Source organism: Rhea americana, unplaced genomic scaffold (assembly GCF_003343005.1).
Source record: "Rhea americana isolate MKP2758 unplaced genomic scaffold, rheAme1 scaffold_32, whole genome shotgun sequence".
Lineage (NCBI taxonomy): Eukaryota > Metazoa > Chordata > Aves > Rheiformes > Rheidae > Rhea > Rhea americana.
Window position 1 is genome coordinate 1,306,737 of NW_028186446.1, and position 22,321 is coordinate 1,329,057.

At 36.4% G+C, this 22,321-nt stretch overlaps 1 protein-coding gene across 1 annotated transcript in view; it reads left to right on the forward strand.

Moving 5' to 3' along the window:
• Positions 1-22,321, forward strand: part of ZNF804B (zinc finger protein 804B) — a 138,366-nt gene that overhangs the window by 110,470 nt on the left and 5,575 nt on the right. Inside the window, exon 4 of the mRNA XM_085310562.1 lies at positions 21,403-21,533. Within this exon, the coding sequence (XP_085166688.1) occupies positions 21,403-21,533 (131 nt within the window). The remainder of the gene's footprint in view (positions 1-21,402; positions 21,534-22,321) is intronic.

Genomic DNA, 22,321 nt, shown 5'->3' on the forward strand with positions numbered 1-22,321 from the left:
TTCATGTGAACATGTCAGAATTCTAAGAAAACTGTTTGCAAAATCCAGGAATGAGCATTTCTGCACCTCCAATATAATAGTCTTACACATAAGAAGTTAGAACATGTAACAGGATTCCAAAACTGTACTTACTTGCTTTTTTTCCTACTACTATTTAGAGGTGTTGCACAGTTTGCATTCTCATGCATTTGTGGGCCTGCACAGAAACCCTCCATGGGGTTTCTCCATTGCATACCCCCAGGAGATGAGCTTGTACCAACTTTAGCTAAGTATGGACAGAGTCAAATTGCAAGGACCTTTACAAATTAATAGCCATTTGTTCTATTTTGCAATATATAACACATTCTTGATAATGGATGTCCTGTACTGTTCTTGTTTTGTATGGTACTGTTCTCTTATTCCTCTGCTSTATTGTGCCCAGGCACACATACTCACACTTATGCACGAGTCTACTAAAAATTTTTCTCTCTAGATTGCCACCAGCTGAAAAGCATTCAAGTTGCTCATGTATTAATGTCTTCCAGGTGATCAGACTTCTGTGTATACAGTGGTCACAGTCTACTTTGCAAATAYATGAATCATTTAGAAACTGCAGGTATTTATTTCTCAGGACTAGAAATACTAAAAGTGGAGTACAACAAGCAGCACCAAAGGCAAAACTCCTCACACTCACTGGAAGAAATCTTACTGTCTTTTATATCATTCTAAAGGATGTAAATCAGCCTGGATTTTTCCCTGTGCATCTCTCATAGCACTGCATTARTGAATTGGCCAGAGTCTGCCCGGCAGTCGTGCTGTGCTATGCTGCTGTACTCAACACACTCAGAGTCAGCTATACATGGGTGTAAATTGGACTTCTTTTTCTCATCACTCCCAAACCAGAGCTAGATTYATCTAATGTATTTATGTATTAAATCACCAGTAATTCCTTGCATCACTGCTCTGTTAATTAATCCATAAAAAATATTGTAATAATACAAAACAAATACATTTCCAGTTCCCAAACATGTGACTGTAATCCCTGTAAATCCCCATTTGTCTCACAAATAATTTTTTTCACCCTTCAGCCTTTTGCCTAATTGTAAGAGATGCATCTGAACTCAAGTGGATCCACTCCTGCCCTTCCCTCTTCCTCACACCCCCTCTCCCCCGCTATGGAAACCAGCTTATGCAAAATAAAACAACCTTTTTGATGCACCATCTATGTTTGGTTGTTGGGTAGGGGAGGGGATGGCAGCTTTCCATCACAGAAGGGGAAAGTTTAAGCAAAAAAGCTCCATTTAATTTTTAGGTAAATTTAGTGCTCTAAAAGCTGCGATACTGATGGTACTGCAAACTCACAGCCTGCACAGAAATGCACGACATATACAGAATATCAACTGGCAGTAGGAGCTCACCCCATCCTGGCCTTTCAGATGTAGTTCAGAAGCTCRGTTAGATGGGAATTAGCTAGCTGTCCTCCAGGTGTGAGAGGGTAATTCAGTCTTTTCTCCCCGCTCACTTCTTGACTACTCAGCCAAATCTGGCAACAGCATTAGTTTGCCTCGAGGAATAGTGTGGATGCAACCTTTTCTCTGACTTTTGTGGCAGGTCACAAAAGGACCTTTATTCTTCTTACTTTTATTGAAGTAATATTAAAAGAAAACAACTTAATTTATGGTTCTCTGTGTTTTTGGTTAGCGTAGTTTCAAAATGTTTATTCTGGGAAGTATAGTAGCYGCAAGAAAATCTTTCTCCTAACGTATGATTTTTCTCTCCCAGTAGAGATTTGAGGGTACCTCARTTAATCCTTTAGTCATCTACATCGACATGCTGTGACCGAGATTCTTTGAATAGAGGATATACAAAAATGATGGACTCTTTATAGCTGAGTAATAATGTATTGTAGTCCTTCCCATCTGATTTCTTATCTAAATGCTACTACTTAGAAATTTCTATAAAAATAGCAATGCTGATTAGAGAAGATGGGTAAGTAAAAGCAGAAAGAATAGTRCAGTGAGTACTTTGTCACTTTTCTTTCTCTTCCATAGGAAACTGATTTTATTTAATGAATTATTACTCCAATCTCCCACCACTATGGTTTTCTATAATTAATTTTGTGATCCATTTTCTAATCTRTGATTTCAACCTGTTGTGAAAGTGGAAGGTGCTGAATCTTGGACCTAACAGACAGCATGACAACCACTGCCTTCCTTGTCCCCAGAGGAATGCAAAACCTTGTGATCACAATCTGGCCTTGTTTGCATAACCAGTCTTTCTGCTGGGTTACATTGCTCTCAAGCAGTATACTCTTTCTCTCTAAGTATATGTGTATATGTACTCAAATGTATGTACRCATTGCATATATACTACATAAGTATAGATACTACGTGTATATACATACATGTTTACACATATGTGTGTATGAAGAAGACTTTGACAGAAAAATTTCTGAACTACATGTCCTTTAAGATCATCTGTGCCTATATCTTTATTCTCTTTTAACACTAAAATGCCCCTGGAGGGGTCTAATACATTTATGTACCGTTAAGTAATTTTGACTCAATATTAAGCAGTTCTCATTTCTTTGGTTGTCTTGACAGCGTTAGTCTTAATATTGCCAACATCTTCCCTGCTGCACTACTCTATAATCATTTTTCAGTGATGTTACCACTTCTTGGGGATAGACAGTGCAAGTCTGGATAAAGTGAACCTGCAGAATCTGAACAGAACTTTTCCCTCCCATCCAATTTTACACGGGCTGCCTGTCTTAAGCCTACAATGATTAGTTAATGCCACAACAAGGTTGGGGCAGGGACAGCAGGTGAGTTCACTGAGAACATGCTTGTTCACTGCACCTGGATCTTTTATCATCACATAGCCAACATGCATATGCCTYGCTGACCCAACACATACCAGATAACACTCTTGAAATCAGCTCCTTTTTTCCTCTGTTCTTTTCTTCTTTYGCTATGAAATCTCTGACTTTGTAAAGACTTGGGCAACAGTCACAGACAGCAGTGCATTTGATAAACCCACTGTGTCTCTCATCGAGTGTCAAGGTGAATGATGCTTGCTATCACTTATTCTCAGTGCTCTTTGCAAGAGAAAGAAAAAAAATAGTTGATTGCATTTTAACTGATTACCTTGGCTCTATAGAAAATCTCTGAACACTAGAGGGGACAAGAGTCCTGATGTGATTTTGTTCAAAAAATGATTATCATGTAGATAATCAATACAGGCTGCTTCTTGAAAATATAATACATGTGCATGTATACTATGTTACATGCTAAGCTGAAAATAGTAAGGGGGGATAGAGCTTTTAACAGAATTGTTAAGTCACTTGCATCAGTAAAAGGAAACCAAATTTTGGCAGAGGTGTCTGCTTGGTTAATGTTATTAAATGGAATCTTTTAATATCTCCAGATAATTCATATCATTCACTTGTTGTGGAAGTCGTTGGAGCTTTCCATTTTTGTAGAAATAATCCTTAGCAACCACCAAGGCTCTTAGAWGTCAGCAAGGCAGAAAATCACAAATCTGTTCCATATACTGCAGTATAATGATAATAATAATAATGGAAATAAGCAGYTAAGAAAAACAAGACTGTATTGCCATCTTGGGGTTTCTGATGACAAAACAGGTATTTTGGTTTTGTTGTCAAAATTTAAAGATACAGTTAAATGTATTGTGTTCATGCATATGAAAAAATATCTGAATTTTAGTGCTCTTGAAACACACAGCACTCTAAAGTGGGTGAGTAGAACTTTCAGCCTACCCTTGTTTATGTATAGGTACTTATGTCGTGGTGTTTATACCCACACTGCTAGCACAAGGGCACATTTTTTTGCATGAAAGTTTGAATTGGTCTGTACAGCTGTGGGCGCTTGCCAGTAAGCCTCTGTGGTGCTTGTGGATTGAAATGCTAGTTCAGGTAGAGGTTTAGGTTAAACATCAAAGCCAGCAACTATGCTTACATTTTAGTTAGTATTGCATTTACCACCTAGAAAATGCACAGGTAAGTAAACACAGAGATAGCTCCAGAATTTAGTGTATCATTGAGATTTTGTTATTTCATCTGTTCTTTTTTTTTTTTTTTTTTTTTTTTTTTCCCCAGTAGCGGCATGTTTATCGTTTATTTTGGCTCTTGGGTACAGCTTTCCTATTACCCAAATAATTTTAATTTGGAGGAAAGGAACCTGGTTTCGCGATATAGAAGAGATTTCACTTTGGGATCTGGGAGCTCAGACAAATGCAGCAGCAGCAGCAGCAAGAAACTTTCTTCTGGACAAAGTATCATTTAYGTAGGTAGGAAAACATAAAGGAAAAGCACTACCCCAGCAAGAAGCTCTATGACTAGGTGTGCTTATGTAGTGTTTGTTCTTCCCTCGGGGTATGGGTGGACCCACTGTTCCTCTCGCACTCCCGCACTCCCATGTGGATGAAGTTAAAGTCTGTCCCTGCAGACCCTGCTTCTGTTTCTCTGCTTCAGGACACGGGCCACTAAGAACTGCTGCTTTTTTTAAGCATGCACTGGAGTATGCGCTGCCTATGTCCCTCTGCCAGAAACAGCCTGAATAGCAGAAGACCTCGGCATATCTTGCTCTCAGCGAGAGATGCTGTCTGCAGCCATTGCTGTTTCCCTCCTGTAACCATGGAAAAATTATTAGACTGAYGCTTTTCAAGACACACACACACATTTTTTACAGTATTTTCACATTCTTCACATCCCTTGTGACAAAGGTGAAACCGTAATTCTATTAAAGATTTGGTATAATAGTAGAGGAATGGAGATCATGGTATGATGTTTCTCAGCTCTCCCCAGAAATTATTCTTTAATTTCAGTGAAATACCCATTTATTTTTAGCATTAGGCAAATCTATTTTCAGTTAAAGTTTTAACTATCACTTTTAGAAAATTCTTTAGAATGATCATGAGTGAAAGCATACACTTTGTCAGACACTTTGCTTCATCATCATGTTTATTTTATCTTCAATATTATTGTTTTTTGATACTGAAGTGTTCCTTTAACTGTTACTTTCATTATCGTACTGTACACATACTGATTCATTTTTTTTCCTGCTCCTTCCTTTTAAGTACATCTTTTTCTTCCATTAGAAAAAATTATGCTCTTTACTTTTCTGGCATCAGTCTTGTTTTCTTTCATGTGAAAACCAAAGCTGAGAGCAAAGAATTCATTTCTATACTCTGTTCTATTGTTTCTGTATCTTGTTGCCTTAAAGGTACACTGTACTTCGCTCACTCTAAACCCAACAATTTTCTTGTTGTTGCTTATGCCTTATTACATTATGTAATTTCTATTACAGCTTTACACTTTCTTAATCTTAATTTTTTATCATACATGCGTTTTGCCATTCCCTGTRTTCCTGGTTTGTTCAGTGTTTGGTCACTTTATTTGGCTCTTCTCAAATCTGTGTRTTCTTGCTCATCCTTGCAAAAATGGCTTTGCTCCTACTGTAACTGTCTTTAAAGAGCAGGCTGGTACAAGCCTTCAGGTTTTTCATAGTTTCCATTTTCTCATGCTGCCTTTCCCATAATGGCTTTAACAAGATGGGTGGATGAGGAATTGGGTAAATCAACCAGATACGATATATGAAAATGCTTTGAAAGCTATTTCTGTTAAYGAAAAACCTCAGACATTATAGTGGCACAAAAATGTTGTTTTGTATATTGAAAACCATAAAAAAAGGACTTAAGTGATATCTAAAATTACTGGAATCTGAAAAAAAAAACAAATAATAAAATATACAATACTATGGCTTATGTGCAGTTCCATCTGTTACTGCTGATAGATAGCATAAGACTAGTCTATTTTCTTGGCTCAAATACTTCTTTCGGTTAGAAATAGGGGAGTCCTACCTTTCTTAAAACATTTTTACACCACATTTGCTGCAGTTCAGAGTGCCTGCAATTCAGCATCTTTGAAATGCTGAAGTTGCAGTGCACTGAAACAAACAGTCAGGTTGTGTCACATCACAGCAACTAAAGGCAACATAAAGCGATACGGCATTTAAGCAAAGGAGCACAGCATATAATAAGGTAATTCRATGGTATCACTGTGTTAAATAAGCATTTATTCTGCCAGTTCAAAGTGATCTTAAAATAAATATCCAGTTTGTAATATCATGCAATATTTTCTTAAATGTTTTGAGAGGAGGCCTGTATTTATGTTAGAGATGTTTCAACTGCACATTACAGCAAGTGAACGTACCACAGTAGTTCCAGAGTAGCAGAAGCAAAATTATCAAATATCACCGAGCATTGTCTGGTGACTGGGCATGACCTGAGGCAGCAGATTCCAGAGAAATGTCACCATAAACAATTCTTTATTTTAAACTTACAAATCTGTGCAGGTCAATGGGCCTTATTAAGAACTCCTGCACCTGCTGCTGTGCAAATACTTTGCTTTTTTCTCATTACTCAGTGATAACACAAATAAATTAGCAGTATTCATCCTTATAAAATTGCATGCTTAGAATAATGAGCTTCCTTTATAATCATTAGTACTTAAAAAATCTCTTGCAAATAATGCAGAGCTTCTTTTAAATGTAATGTCTAGATAAGCTAAATTGTTAAATGCTAGATGTTACAGAATTACGTTTGGTACTTTTTAGAATGAATGCTAATTAACATGCAAATTAACAAAGTAACCCTCTTTAAATTGGAAAAAAAAGCCAYGGGACACTTAATTTCATAGTTGTTAATGATGGTCCAATAACTGTAAGATATTTCTTAAGAAGTATTTCTTTATATAAGGAATTACAGAAATGTATTATCAAATTTTGGCATTTAAGACATAGCAAAAACTAGAATGTCTGTTAGAGGAAGTTCTCTACATTAATGCTTGTGTTATYGTCTTTTCCATTCTTCTCAGAGGGTACACATTTTAATTCTCAAAGTTTTATAACTAGCTCTTYAAGTAGGAGGAATAGTTGAGGCAATGTAATGAATTCAATGTAATGAATTGCTTATTTAAGTACRCAAAGAATCAAAAGGATTAGATTTGTTAAAAAACAGTGATGCCAAAACACAGACTGAATAGTGACCAATGTGAAATTCTACTCAAGAATATCAGTTTGGGATTTGAATATTGCTTAATAATTCCCCACATAGACCACAAAGAATCATATTCTTACTTAATTTGATAATGACAGAAGGTGCAGTAAATCTGGTTGAAACTCAACCTCTCTGATTGAAGAAATATTCCACTGTTTCAAATTTTGCTTCCATTTTGAATGTGAACAAGGCAAATGTTCTCAAAAACAAGCCAATTCTATTCTGACTTACTTTGCATAGTAATTATAAGTTCAAATAAATTTTGAAACAAAAAGACTTTCTGAAACTTTCCATTCCAATAAAATGAAACAATATTTTGACCCTATCAAACTTCTTTTTCATATTGCATAAAAAAAGAAGTGATTGAAACCAAGATGTTCCTCTTTGGTTTTCCGTTATGAAATGCTAATAAATGCAGCATGTAGGATATTAATTAAATAAATGGGATAAACATGAAGAATCTAAATATTTATATTTTAATTATCACTCTTGCTTTCAATTAACCTCTACAGCAGTCATAATAAAGTTGTATGTTTTATTTAATGGACAAGATGAATTATATTGGGCATTGCTGCTGTTTGTTTCAGTATCTTTTTTCAGAAGTCTCCCTTCCATTTTTTAAATGTCAATAATAAGGACAAAAGCAACAGAGCTGTGCAGGATGTCTTCTAACTACTTCTATGTTAATGTTACCACTCATGTAAAAATAACTAACCAGAACTAATAAGCACTAATAAGAACTGTGCAGTGTTGAAGACAAATGTACAAGTGTATTCCCTGTACCAAGATTCAAAAGACTAGCAAACGTTAGGTCATGTTCCTTATGGGCTAGGTAGTTTGCATGTTTTTAGTGAAACCACTGGGTTTGGAATAATTGATGTCATCTTAAGGTTATACTCTATAAGTCTTATTTCAAACAGTTAGGTGATAGGGAAGAAAGCTTTGAGATGCTGTGATCCTCTCTGATTATTGTCCATTCAAAAATACTTTCATTTATATCTGTGGAGTGACTTGTAGAGCAAGGTGTTATTCAACAAGATTAAGGAACCTGTTGTGCAGRTTATAACACATCCATACATATCTTACCTGGTCCATTTTTCTGCCACAGACAACTTTTGGTAGTGCTGAGCAACTGAATTCACTAGCAAAATGTTACACCCTTAAATACTAGCAGAAACATTAATTTTTTGTTGTCTTTTCCAAAACTTTTAAACATTGCTCTCTTACTCATATCTTTCCTTCATCTGGAAAGAGAATAGTTACTCTAATCCCACTGGCATCCGCAAAGGTGTATCTGGCTCTACAACATCTGTCTGGAATCTGCATCCATTATATTTTTGTTCATTTTTGACCATCTGTACCTTCCATGCAGTAATTAATGTGCAAGAATGTAGCTGCATAATTGATTCCTRTGGAGCTTTAAAGTCATGCTCATCAACTATGTTTGTGTTTGAGGAAATGTACAGTGTACCTTTAATGTCTTAAAGGAATATTTATAGCAGAAACAAATATTTAAAAGTAAAACAGAAACATTTCTGTGCATCACCAAGATAGCAATGAATATGGTGGGATTAGTCTTTTATTACCCACACTTAGTTAAAAGCATTAATTAACATCTTTTAACATGTCTCCAAGGGAAAAATAAAGAAGGTAACCCAGACTGATTTTCATTTCACAGCTTTAGCAATTCATAATTAGACTCCACCAGGAGCCATTAAAAAAGATGAGGGCTCTTTAAGCACCTTCTCAGGCTAAATTGCAAGGGAATATCTAAAGAAATGTAAATGACATTCATGTCATACTCAAAAAAAATCACAGGTGATGGAACAATTAAAAACTGAATGTTTCCTGAATCAAATACTGATAACGAACAGTTTTTGTACCAGAAAATGCTATTTTTGAAGCAGAAAGTTTTGTAGGAATGTGATGAGTTCAGCAACTTTTTTCAGGAGAAAGACCCATGATGTGGTTTCAACGAGACTGAAGTGCTTCATAAAGATTGAAATATTTTGTTTCAGCAGAGTTASTGTTAAAAATATTTAAAAATATATTAATTGTAACATTTGCACATATTATATTTGCTATTCTTAAGATAAAAAGCAACAGGATGAAAATTATAACTCTAAGGCATTAAGATTCTTTGCTATTTAGATGGATTGACACCAAGTGGAAACACTTGAAATTTTCATGTCTTGGTATGTTTCAAATATTTATTTTTCCCAGGAATAATAAAAAATAAATAAATCCCAAATGTCAAAATTTCCTTCGGAGCAGAAATTCTGTTTCTTTAAACAAATGTATAAAATATACAGGAACTGATGAAAAACCCTAGAACTCCATTGGTGACTTTCTGTTTGTAATTAAAGTTTGTCTAATTTTCATATGTTAGCATGTTGGAGGAGTCTTCACTCTGCTTCCAATTAGACAGACACTTTCAAATAGTGATGTTTAAAAGTGCTCTGAATTCATACTCTCCATTAAAGGTACATGGCATTCTGCAAGGTAATAAATCTTAGCCAGCAAAACTAGTATAATTTGTTGCTTGTTTTGTGAACCTGCCTCAGATCTCCCGGCTTAAGTAAGGATCTGATTGTGTTAGGTACTATACAAATACCAACTCATAGAGAAATTATTGGATAAAGTAATATCATGTTTAAGGGTAAAATAATATAATTTATTAAATCACATAGTTAACAAYATTTGTCTGTACAACTACTGACTGAAAGGTATACCATAATTTTACACTTCACAGGGGACCCAGAATATTCAAATTAGTCTCCTCTTGGTCTTTACTTTAAAGAAAGATTCAGTGTTCTCAAGCACTTTTAATGACCATCTTTTCTGAGCTCTGCAGTTACTTTCATACCATTTGAGCCTGGGCTGCACCAGGCATTCAATTCCCCCAGGTAGCTACAGCTCTCAATAGCCTAGGACAGATTCTGATTCCCTTTAGCATTTTGAAATTTAGCATAGCATAGTCCTTATTGTGCAACAAAATATCCCTGTGCTTGGTTACTAAACAAAACAAGGTTCTGTTCTGGAATTTTCAAATTATGGAATTTGAAAATAATCATAAATTGACCTGCAGGCATGCAGCACAGCAAGTTATAGCCCAATACATCTAATGGTGAGGCCTACAAGAGAAGTGTACAATAACTGCTGTAACGATTTTCTGTTATTTCTGAAAAGAGTTCATTAAGCAGTACAAAGTCTTTTTTAAAAGTYGAACTAATAATACCTGGAAAAACAATGGCGTATGATAAGATATGATTCAGTTGCTCCTTGTCTCCAGAATCTTACAGTATCATTTTRTCTCACCTGGTCTGAGGAATGTAAAGTCGCTGTCACCATGTTGYAGCTGTGATGATGCCTATCTTGAAAGGATTGTTGTTCTAGTTGAGTACATAAACTCACAATCTTTCTTACAAGAAATAATTCAAATTCAGGGCTATAGAAAAGCATAAAGTACTAGAACAGGAAGCCACTGTATAAATAAAAGATCAGCTTCAAATTTTACAGAAATAAAAATTTCCTGGGAGCCAATAATAGAATAAAGCTTGCTTAAAAGGGTGTTTATATCAAGTGACAGGCAAAGAATGTGAGTAGTGACACAAAATATTTTAGAAGCAGTGAGTGACAGATCAGCTTTATAATATTAAAATGTTTTCATGTCTACATGAAAAACTAGATGTGTGTTTACAGTACTATTTGATGTAAGAGCGAATACAAAGACAGCCTGGAGGATGGGTAAGAGGAGACATTGCAGGAGGGACATTAAATGTATTACCTTCCACAACTCCACAGGAAATAAGGGGATAAGAGAAGGGCTTTGGGATTGTTCTCATAAAAATATATCAAGCACATTTCCAGCCTCTTTCCAGGGAGCTGTTCCTAGGACAGTGACAAATTAACTTTAAATTATGGAATCACACTTGAAGGATGTCAAGCTACAACTGATATGTTACCCACCAGTGAGCTGAACACGTATCCTGGCCATGGGCTTGCTTTTAGCTCCCACTCTTAGTAAAGCCTCAGGCACTTAGAGCTGCAAGAAAACGCAGTAACATGCTCAAGGGGACCAACTACAAAAAACAAATTGCAAATAAGTGATATTTTAAGCAAGTGTCAATAAAAAGGATAGGCCAAAATATTGTAGCCTTATAAACTGGAAAATTAAGGCATCATTCACACTGCAGAATTTGGTCATCTTTTTCCATGATACACTGAATTTGCTTAGAAAGCACCTAATTGGTTTTGTTATTTCAGAGGGAAATGCAACTGAACTGGGAAGTGAGATGGATAGGTCAAGTGGATGGAAGAAAGGACAGTTAAATCAAAGGAGATAGGACATAATAATAATGTGAGAGAAATTTGGAAAAGTATTAAACAAAAGAATAAATAACAAATCAAAATGACAATTTTTTAATCATTATAATTTATTGAAATATGTTGAAATTGTCTCAGATGATCAAAAAGCTCAACTAGGATATTGCAGGAGTGAATTATCCTGGGAAAAATAGGATATCTGTTCATCTTATGCTATAAATGAAGCAAGGGCTGGAATATAAAYTGCTACCTCAATCCCATGCATATGGAGATTAAAATTAACAGATTATCCACCTGATTTGCTGCCTCTATGGACCTCCCTTCTGTCTAGCATAGCATAAAAATACTTCAAACTAATGTGTCTGGGCTCATCCACATCATGAGGCTCTAAAAAGATGATTTTTAACTTATACATTATTAGCATAATGGTGATCAACACAGGCATAGGAAATTTAGAGAAAAAAAAGTGATTGTGGCCTGATTGTGATGCAGATGGCATTAAAAAACTCTACAATGTACACTTCTTTAAAGATGCTAGTTTCATAAATGAGAATGAGCCAAACGGACTGGGAGGAAGAATTCAAATGGAGAGACGTGAGAGATACTTAGGAATTTTTAAAGAGCTTTTGGTAGATGGTTTGAGAACCAAAATCCATATCTGAGAAAGACCAAATGGGTTATAAACAGCTAATCTCATTCAGAAGGAAAGTCGGTTCTTTGAGGTTTAAATTTATAATAAAGGAAAGAAAGGAAAAATGAATAGTAATGATCATAAATCAGAAGCTAAAAAATTGCAGAAAACTGATGGAGGAAGTAAAAAGGGCAAAAGGAAAATTTGTAGTCATCAGAGCTGAGGGCAAGAAGACAGTTTCTGAAAGAATACTGAGGACATAAAGAATCTTCTGATTCAAATAGAAATGAGTTTCTTGTCAGGAGTGATGTAAAAAAGATTTTTCACTACTGATTTCTTTTCTGTACTTGGCACAAAGCTAGATGATGTAGTCACGTTTATGGTGATCGTGAAGTACCACCCTACCAATAGCTAAGAAGAATGATAAGCAGCATATTCTAAAGCTAACTACTTTTGAATCAGTAAGACCAGATAACCAACATCTGTTAGGAAAGTGATGTCCATAAGCTCTCCTAATCATTAATGTTGATTTTTAATAAGTCTCAGAGCACTGCAGGTAGTTTCATGGAGCTAGACGCTAGATAATGTTGTCCTAGCATTTAAAGACAATAAACAAGAAAATCTGTCACCTTGACATCAATGCCAGAAAAAACAGTGATATGAGTAATACAGGACTCTATAAAGTATTAAAGTATGCTAATACAATTAATTTCAGTTAATATAGTTTATGCAAAATAGATCTTGTCAAAGTAACTTGATCTGATCAATTCCTCTGTTCTGAGATAGCAAATCAGGCCGCTGTGTTATTGGGAAGCTGGATCAGGTGATTACAATAGTCCTTTATGGTAAGGACTTTTTTTATTGGCAAAAACTGCAGGGAGATGTCATTTATTAACCCTGTTTCCCCTAAAGCAACCATTTTGTAGCCAGATTCCTGGTTACCTTTAACTCCTGTACTCCAGAAGAAACCTGTCTCTTTCAAACTAATTAATGAGCAAYAATATTTTGCTTTTGAGTGAATTAAAAAAAACAGTTAATGGGCTTTTTACTGATAGCTGCTACATCCTATTAGAAATAGCAGTATTTTAGTTCCTGAAATATTTGATGAGGCTTCTGCTTATAGTTGTTTTGAATATCCTTTGTGTATGTATTATTTTTCACTATTTTCCTTGACCAGTTCATTTTCATCTGAAGTGCAGTGAAAGGCACCTATCACCGAGATTATATTTATCTCAAGTACACATTAAAATTACTCTTTTTACTGATACACTTGTTTTTTAGTATAGCACTTCAAAGTCACTGTGTAGTGACCTGGTGATTCAATTCTTTTTATGTAAACCCGTGCACATAGCACAATGCTTTATAATAGGTTTATTCTTTCATGCTTTATTATAGTTACCTCATCATTACCACAGTTGTCAAGAATGGACTGAATATAAAGGTAAATTGAATTTAGGCTTAACTCAGATGTGTGATCTTTCCTCTTGTTTGAAGGGTTTTATAAAGAATGAGGTGTGCTAAATAAATGTGTATCTGTGTGTGCTGATACATTTTTCTCCTTGCTCTTCTCAGTAAGTCATTCCATCTCTCTTTGTTTTCATTTCTTTATTTGTAAAATGATATTATGGAAAAGACATCTATTTAATCAGAAGCATGAGATCTATCTGTAGAAAGTGGTTTGTGTAATATGTACATACTATCATTTCTATTATCATTTTTTGTTATTCTGAAAGTGATGACCATGTAGAAGATTTAAGGTGATGCTCTAGACTCACTCTTAGTATTCTTGAATAATGTAGACTCTTTTCCTTAAAATGTAGTTCATTTTGTATTTCACTTGCTACAAATAGAGCAAAGAAAAACAAAGTCTGAATATTAATTGTGAGATAGGCTTCAAAAGATATGGAGAAGGCTTAAGCATTTTTTAAATTAGATTCAAAGAAGTACTGAAAATTTTGCAAGGAGGAAGTCCTTCAGTGGATCTGTAATGCTGTTTGCTTCTCCTCAATCTGCTTACATGAGAAAGAAAAAGAAATACAATGTATGAGATGCTGATTTTCATAATATGCTTATTGTATGCAGTACAGCTAAGAGTCAAAGCCAGTGACCCAATCAGTCAGGTAGTATGTAACCATGAAATGGAGAGACAGTCCCTACCCCCAAGCTTCTTATCATTCAAATACATTGTTTTCAATAAGTAAATCACTGTTTTCCAAATGGCATGAAGTATATTGAATCAAATTGTACAGYACAGCAACCTGCTTGTTGAAGATGGTGACCATAAATTCATTGAAACTGATACAAATGTGCGTGGTCAACTGAAGCATGTGTTGAATCCACAAATAACTCAGGCCATAAAATGGGTGATTTGTTAACAGAAAATGTTTGTTCTATCCTCTTCCCCTATAGAAATGGTCCCCATGAAATCCATCTGCTTTAACTTTAGTTGGGGGCTTCAGCCTTCATGAGCTGTATAAACATACTCTGAAAGTCATTAGTCCAAACTCATACCTTGGGGAGTGGATGAAATCAGTTTAATTAGCAAGAACATTTGCAAATCTGTTTGAACAGTACGAATATCTTCCTAATTACAAAGGTAGTGAAACACTAGAGACAGCCAGCTGGAGAGAGTGCAGTGCCTCCTGACTGCACATTTTTGAGAATGAATTTAGCAGACACCTGTTAGGAAAAATTCAGATAAACTACCTTAATAGTATCAATCCTAGTCATATCTCTACACCTCAGGACAAGGAGCACAAATACAGCACACTAGKGAGACTTAGACCTAATCTAAGTCTTGACCTAGCCCACACATATATTCATCAAATAATCAAGCTTGATTTAAAAAAATTACAAATTTCTTTACAATAAAGAAATTGATTTCATATTAAGTTCGTCAATCCTTTAATGCCTGAAATTTATTCTAATTAGTGAGCTTTGTGAGTAAAAAAGCAAAACAAACCAATTCAGTAGCTATGACTCAGAGTTTTATGGCTTGACTCCCATGAGGAGCACAGTAACTTCTTGGTTGACTGTAAGCATCCTTGTCTCTGAAGTAGGCATGGAGTTTTTATTTTAATCATATTTCACACATATGTATTCAATGCATTTTTAAAAATTCACTGAAAAAGCTGCACAATTCCTATCCATTGTCCCTGCTCAAATTTCTCTACTGGATATTTTCATGTCTGTAGTGGCAGTCACTACTGTAATATCAACAAAGGCACCAGAAATGTTGCTCTTTTGAGACATCTGCACCCTTCTGTTTGATGAAGTAGTTCTTCAGGTATCTTTGAGATATATATCCATATTGAGCAGAGATTTCCATCAACCTCAGCACATAGTTTTATCTTTTTTCTTGTTCACAAGGTCATTCTCATTCACCTCTTCAAGGGAGTAGGAGATTTTTGAAGGCCACCACAGAGAGATAGATAAGCTTACACAGAAAAGACACATGCAAGCAGTAGTAAATCTTGCTGCTTTCTGGCATCAGGACCTATTGCACTAGATTAGACCATCTTTCTATAAAGACGAAGCAGGAATTTCTATGAAGACATAAGCAAACAAGCCCTCCAAGCAGCTATCTGTAACTTTTCCTTCCAGTTGGATCAGTGATCAACATCTCATCCGCTAATATGGATTCTCTAGGCCATATCTGAGGATTGTCTTTTTCCCTCCTGCTGTCATCCAGCTCCCTAACCCAGTCATGCAAACATATTTTCTCTTTATCTTCCCATTCATTCCTGCTAGCAACATCCAATGTATTAAGTTAACAATAATACAATCTACTCCGAAAAATGGTCACTGCCATATACTTGGCAGTGTGATTTGTAGCTATTTATGAGTAAAACAAATGAAAACTAACCAGCTAATTTTTAAGTTTCATTTCTCATGCTTAATTAAAGTATATAATAGTCTTTCCAATTTATTTTTAGAATTTCAGTTACCATAGTAAAAGCAGATTCCTTCATTGCTGTTTCCCCCTTTCCACCTAGCCAGCTGATACTGTAATCTTCAGAATGGAGCCTAATTATGTTCTCTAATAACTTGTCATCTTCATTTGATTGTTTGCACTGTGAAATCATATTACAAATAATGTGATTGGTTCCAATGTCTTCTTATAGTTAGGGTTAGAGAAAGGTGAATAATTATTCAAAATTATGTTCCCTCTTTTTTCAGTATTTAACCGTTTTATGGGGAATTTGTTTAGAACTGAATTAAGAAGCTTTCCGAAGAGGAAAAATCAATCATTAAAGCCAATCAGACACTCGAACACTCAGAATAGCTTATGCATTTAAATTCAGACAAGTTTCTCTGCACATGACAAGCCTAATACAGTAATACAATGTGCCCTTTTATGGAATATAGAGACATTAATATTTCTGTAGTACTTATGATGAACCAATAGCACCCATTTCCTCTCATCTTGTTTAAATGTGTACAAAAAATGGTCTATATCTAGATAGTCATTCTTAATATCTTCTATAGCCAATAGAAAAAATGAGGTAATTTTACGTCTCAACTTTATTGCACCAGTTTTTGACATCTTCTTTAAAAAGAGGTGATTAGATCCCTAAAAGTGCTTATTTCTCTTCAATGGCTGTACAGAAGTCCAAGCAAATATTACAGACATCTACATTCGGTCAGATGAACATCAGTCCAGAGAAATGATCACCTGCATAGGGYAGAATAGAAATCAGGATCATAACTCTAGAAAAACTCTGAAAAGTCACTCTGGTCCTGCAAATGCAACTACCAGTTAGTATTCTGAAGGTGCCTGTAAGTTAGTGAAAAGCAGGTACTGGCCACAAGAAAGCATCACACACACACACACACACACACACACACACACACAAATATTGAAAATGAACAGAAATTATTAAAGGAGAAGTATCTGGCCATTGGTGCTTCATATCTAGTGACAGTAAGTTTGCTAAACAACCATGGCAGCAGCAAAGTAGCCACAGGCAGACTTCGGTGAGCTAAATACCATTGAATTGTAGAGTCACAGAACCATAGAATCAGTAAGGTTGGAAGGACCTCTGGAGATCATTTAGTCCACCCCCCCTGCTCAAGCAGGGTCACCTAGAGCGTGTTAGACAGGGTTGCCTCCAGGTGGGCCTTGAAGATCTCCAGAGAAGGAGACTCCACAACCTCTCTGKRCAACCTGGTCCAGTGCTCCGTCACTCTCACAGAGAAGAAATTCCCCCTCGTGGTCAGGCAGAACTTCCTGTGCTTCAATTTCTGCCCATTGCCTCTTGTCCTGTCACACRGCACAACTGAARAGAGTTTGTCCCCATCCCCTTGACACCCTCCCTTCAGGTACTTCTAGACATTGATAAGATCGCTCCTCAATCTTCTCTTCTCCAGGCTAAAGAGGCCATCTAAAGTCTCTCAGGTCTTCACATAGCTGAGAATCATTCAAATTATTTGCTATATAAAAGATTTACTATGATAGAAAACTTAGTCTCATTGCTATAATTTGGGATCCACCCAGAGGTCTAACTCAAAGTGGTACTGCTGTTTGGCAGAATTTTTGCTTTTTTACTTGGGCTTTACTTCCTCTAAATCAAACTCTATTCTCAGTTACACCTTTGCAATTACATTGACTCATTTGGATTTCATGATGATTCATACAAGAGTTCAGGAGGAAAAGAATAGATTCAGCAGTTTTTGAGTTGATCTTAGATAGAGGAGCTAACATGACTTAATTCTGGTTTTATAAGCTTATCTTTCCACTATAGTGAATATTACTTTGTCATCTTTTAATATGCTCCGTGGGTGTTTATATATATATAAAAAAAAAGGATGGGTTACTTTTGGATGTGGCAGAATCTGCACACAGAATCTGCACACATACACAAAAAAAAGCTGGARAAAGGTTAGAACATGACTCTGAAAATGAAATATAATTCCATGGCAATGATATTGTAGCAGATGAAGGACAAAACGCAAGATTTCTATTAAATAAATCATAATTTATTAGGTGTGCCTATATTTGGATGCCCAGTTAAGCACCTAATTACATGAAAAATGCAATTGCCCATGTAAAGCAATGTTAATTTKCAAGCACACCTGCTGGGTTTAGGTTTCTCGTTTAGGTACCTGCTCAGTTTTGTGCTGTTGTGCGCCACCTGTCGAAAATATTTGTGTGCCTGTCAGAAGGCTGGCAGAGGTTATTGGTGAGGAAAACTGCAGGTTTGCAGGTTCAGTGTGCAGCCCTGTTGTCTAACCAGCGTAGCTGACAAATTTCATTAAGAGTCATAACTGGAAGTCTAGCAGTGCAGTTTTTTTGTTTCAATGAGGGGATGTGCTGGGAGAGACCCTTTGCCTGCTCAAACAGTCGATGCTTCTGATTTCTTGGATTTCATCTCCTGTTGATGAGTTCTCAGCTGTGTCTCCCTTTCTCTTTCTTTCTTTTTTTTTCTTTTTTTTTGTATTCTTTTCTCTACTTCCTTGACACATGCTGTATGCCATTAGAGAGCAAAAAATACCACTAGGAGTTCTGTTCTTGGTGTTGGTCCATTTGCTTTGTTGATTATCATCCTAACTGTCAAAGAAGGGAAATAGCATTGCTTTACAGTGCCTGTGCTCCTTAGCACCAGCTCTCACATTGCTCTTTGTTTCCTTGACAGGTAGAAACTGTTTCTGTTTTTCCTCATGAATGCTTTATGTGCGATACCGAACAGTTCRTGGTGACAGCTAAAACACTGCAAGCGGCACTAAAGGACATTTCTCAAATGTGTTTCTTCGCCCTTTCTTCAAGTGGAACACGTTAATAAGGCTACCTATGCTTTTTCCATGGAGGATAGGATCTTTGCGGTTTAAATATCTTTACACTGTTGTAAATATTACTTAAATGACAGGAAATGTAGGTTTGTTCTGGGAAGATTCTGTGATTCATCTTAYAGTTTCAGTTACATTATTAAAAAAGAATTTTCTTTCTTGGATCAAAAAATGTTGCCTTGCATTTTCACCCATTTTACTGTAAATTGCAGGGAAYGAGAAATAGTGGAAGGGATGGAGATCACATCACTGTGTGACAGGCCTGGCAAGCAGACAGCGAGGGAGGATGTGCAGGGGGACAGGAAATAGCTAAGGCTGGTGTAACGATCATTCTTCTCCAAGGAACTAAAGTCAAAGAGCTTTAAAGAGGACCTTGCAGCTATTCTATTTCAGGGTCTCTCTATTTGAGCGAGGTACGGGATGTCAGAGCTATAGATGTGTTCCAGAGAAACATGTAGATTTGACAGACTTTAAAAATTCCTGAGGACTGTAGTTAAATTCTCAAAAGGCCGCAGGCAGCAGGGTTCTGGCCTTCCCTGTCCCTTAGGTAGCTCCATCCAAGGGAGTCTGCCCATGTTGAGAAGTCAGGACAATCACGATCACCTCAAGCTCCTTGAGTGGCTGATTTCCAGGAAGGGCAGCTCTCAGTAGTTCCAGACTAGTGCCTGTAAATAATAAATGCTGAGTCTCTCAGCGTTTATTTTTTTTCATGAATGTTTTGTGAACTTTTTAAAAAGCATATGAGAAGGAGAACAGAAGTGACTAAGATGGGAGAAACCCACTGTCAGTTTTCCAGAGCTCTTCACAGAGAATAGCCATGGACACTGCGTAGTCTGTTTCCCCAGGCTTCATCCATGCTGCTCTGTAGTATTATGGCATCACCAGTAGCTGGATAATTTCATATTTTTGTAATTTTAGCTGGAAAAAATAGAAGCTACCATCTCTGCTGAACAGCAATTTCTCTCTGTTCACTTTGTCTTCATGTACCACCATTAGCTAGATCTTCCTCTAGAAAGCAGTCCTCTCTCAGCCATTCAGTTTCTCTCTTACACCTATAAGCTGAAGACTCTCTGCCTTCAGCCTTGTTTCTTAAACATAGTGCAGAGGTCTGTGCAGCCACAGATAGACTGTTCCACATACCTGAGCAGTCTGTCTTGCCTGCCCTGGAAATATGAGCCCCATTGGCAGTGTCTTCAGAGGCACCCAGGTGCGCAAGAGGTCCAAGCAACACAAAGCAATAGTTTGCTGCTATATTACTGGGTCAGCCTGCAATTTATCCTGCTGAAACGTGCTGTGCTTTGGGCTATGCTGAAGGGAACAACAGTGTGAGATGATGGCAGTGCTTGGGATGTTCTTCTTGAGGTGCTGGTAGGCAGGGAGCAGAAAAAGCTGACTGTAGCTGAGCAGCAGTTTAAAAAAGACCGTGATACAAGTGCCTTTCTTCAAGTCTAAAGCTTGCAAAAAGCTGCTCTCTGGGCTTCGAGGAAAAATTTAACATTTCTCAGCACTGATACTACAGTTCTAGTGTGCATGGAGGCGCCTAAAGTGACCTGAAGACTAAGAGACCAGGAGGTGCTGGAGCTCTCAGTCCTGGTCTCCAAGATATGCAGTTGGGGAACTGGCTAAATGCACCATAGCTGGCTTATAAACCTCCTTTCCCATGAAAAGCAGAGCACTGGGGGCATTAGGAGAGGGAAAGGCATTTCTGCCATGGAGGTAGGCATGGCTGGAGCATGGAAACATGAACCTGAACTAGGAGCTGCAAAGTACTCCTAGGTCATAAGATCTGATTTTAGGATCCTCTGGGTCTTAGAGCGCAGAGCGAATTCAAGGCCAAGACAGCACCACAACTTTCCAGAGGATGTTTTTGACACTCTGTTCTGTGTTTTCTTTATACTTTCCTTGAAAAGTATAGGAGTGCCAAACTACATAATAAAGAATGTAATAACTGCAAAGAAATTTGCTTTCTCCAACAGGAATTATCTGACCTACAGGCATATGAGGTGACCCTGAAAATTTGTGAACAGAGCCATAAAAGAATTTTCTGATGAAATCTTTCAGATGCTAGTTTTCTCCCTTGAATAATAACAGTCTTAAAAACCTACAAAGCCAACAGACACACACATACATCCTAGTATACATGCACAAATATAAAGGTTTATAAAATGTATTACACGTACACAAACTCAGTTTTATTCCAGTGTATTCCTATGGATTAAATTCTAACTGACTAAGTTCAATCAGAAAATTCCCAATGAATTAAATGGAGTCTAGTTTCATGTCTATATTTGCAGGCAACAGAAGACACATCTATATATAAAGGACAAATACATTTTATTATCAAAATCTGCATCGAAAAACCTATCATATGGGTATATATCAGCTAAGGGATGTGGCTGTATCTCAGTAGCAAGGGGCCCAATCATGTTGTTTTGTTAGGCAAAAATAACATTTTTAATATCTTCTTAAGATGATAGCATTTTAAGCATATTTTTAATCTCTATTTACATACTAACTTTGCCAAAAGCATATAAATTGAGTAAGAAAGAGTGCATCTGCTATGTGTTTATTTAATCCTCTCTCTTTTTGCTTTTTTTGCACAGAGATTGAAAGATTTAAAACAAAGGGAATTTGCTCGAAATGTGGCTTCAAAGTCATGGAAAGATGAGAAGAAACAGGAAAAAGCACTTAAGCGGCTCCACCAGCTCGCAGAGCTACGGAAGCAGTCAGAATGGCAAGTATTTTTAATTTATATTATGTTTAACACTCTTTTGCTAAATCCCAGAAGAAATCTTCAAATTTTTACTCCTACACTCTCTAATGTACAGGGATTGTGTATACTGTAACTTATTTTCAGTTATCCGCAAGTCCAAATGTTCCTGTTCTGCAAACCATAAAATTGAAAGCCCCTGAATTAATTACTTGGCATTTGAAGGTTTATGTTTTTCTTTCCTGTAGTCAGTTAATCTAATCTGAGCTGAGTGGTTTGAAGATGATTTTATATCACAATTTTTTCTTATTAAAACCGACCTGAATAATTAGTATAACAGTCTTATCATTTTTATAGTGAGTGAAAGGGAGAGGAAAAATACCTTTTAGCACCTCTGTATTTAGACTGTGAATCATTCTTGTTACTTCTACTACACTGAGATTATTTTTACAGTTTCTCTGTAGAGTAACGGAACTATCATTATGTGAACAACAAACAAGTAATTACCTCAGTTAAGTTTACCCAATACTGTTAGCTCAACTGATGAATATCAAGATACAGTACAAAGTTTGCACTAATCAAGCTTTAYGCTCTAGAAATCGCCTTTGTTTAATGACACTGAAAGCTTCAATAGAATGGATTGCCAGAAGATCAATTGTTTATGTTACTTGACGACCATAGCGGGGTAAGGAGATAACTGAACAGGCATCCTTTTAAATTCATATCAAGCTTACAGTACCCTAGAAATAATAAGATTCAGGGTTAATATGCACTAATTTTGGCCAATGTAATTGTCTTTGAGTAATCCACAG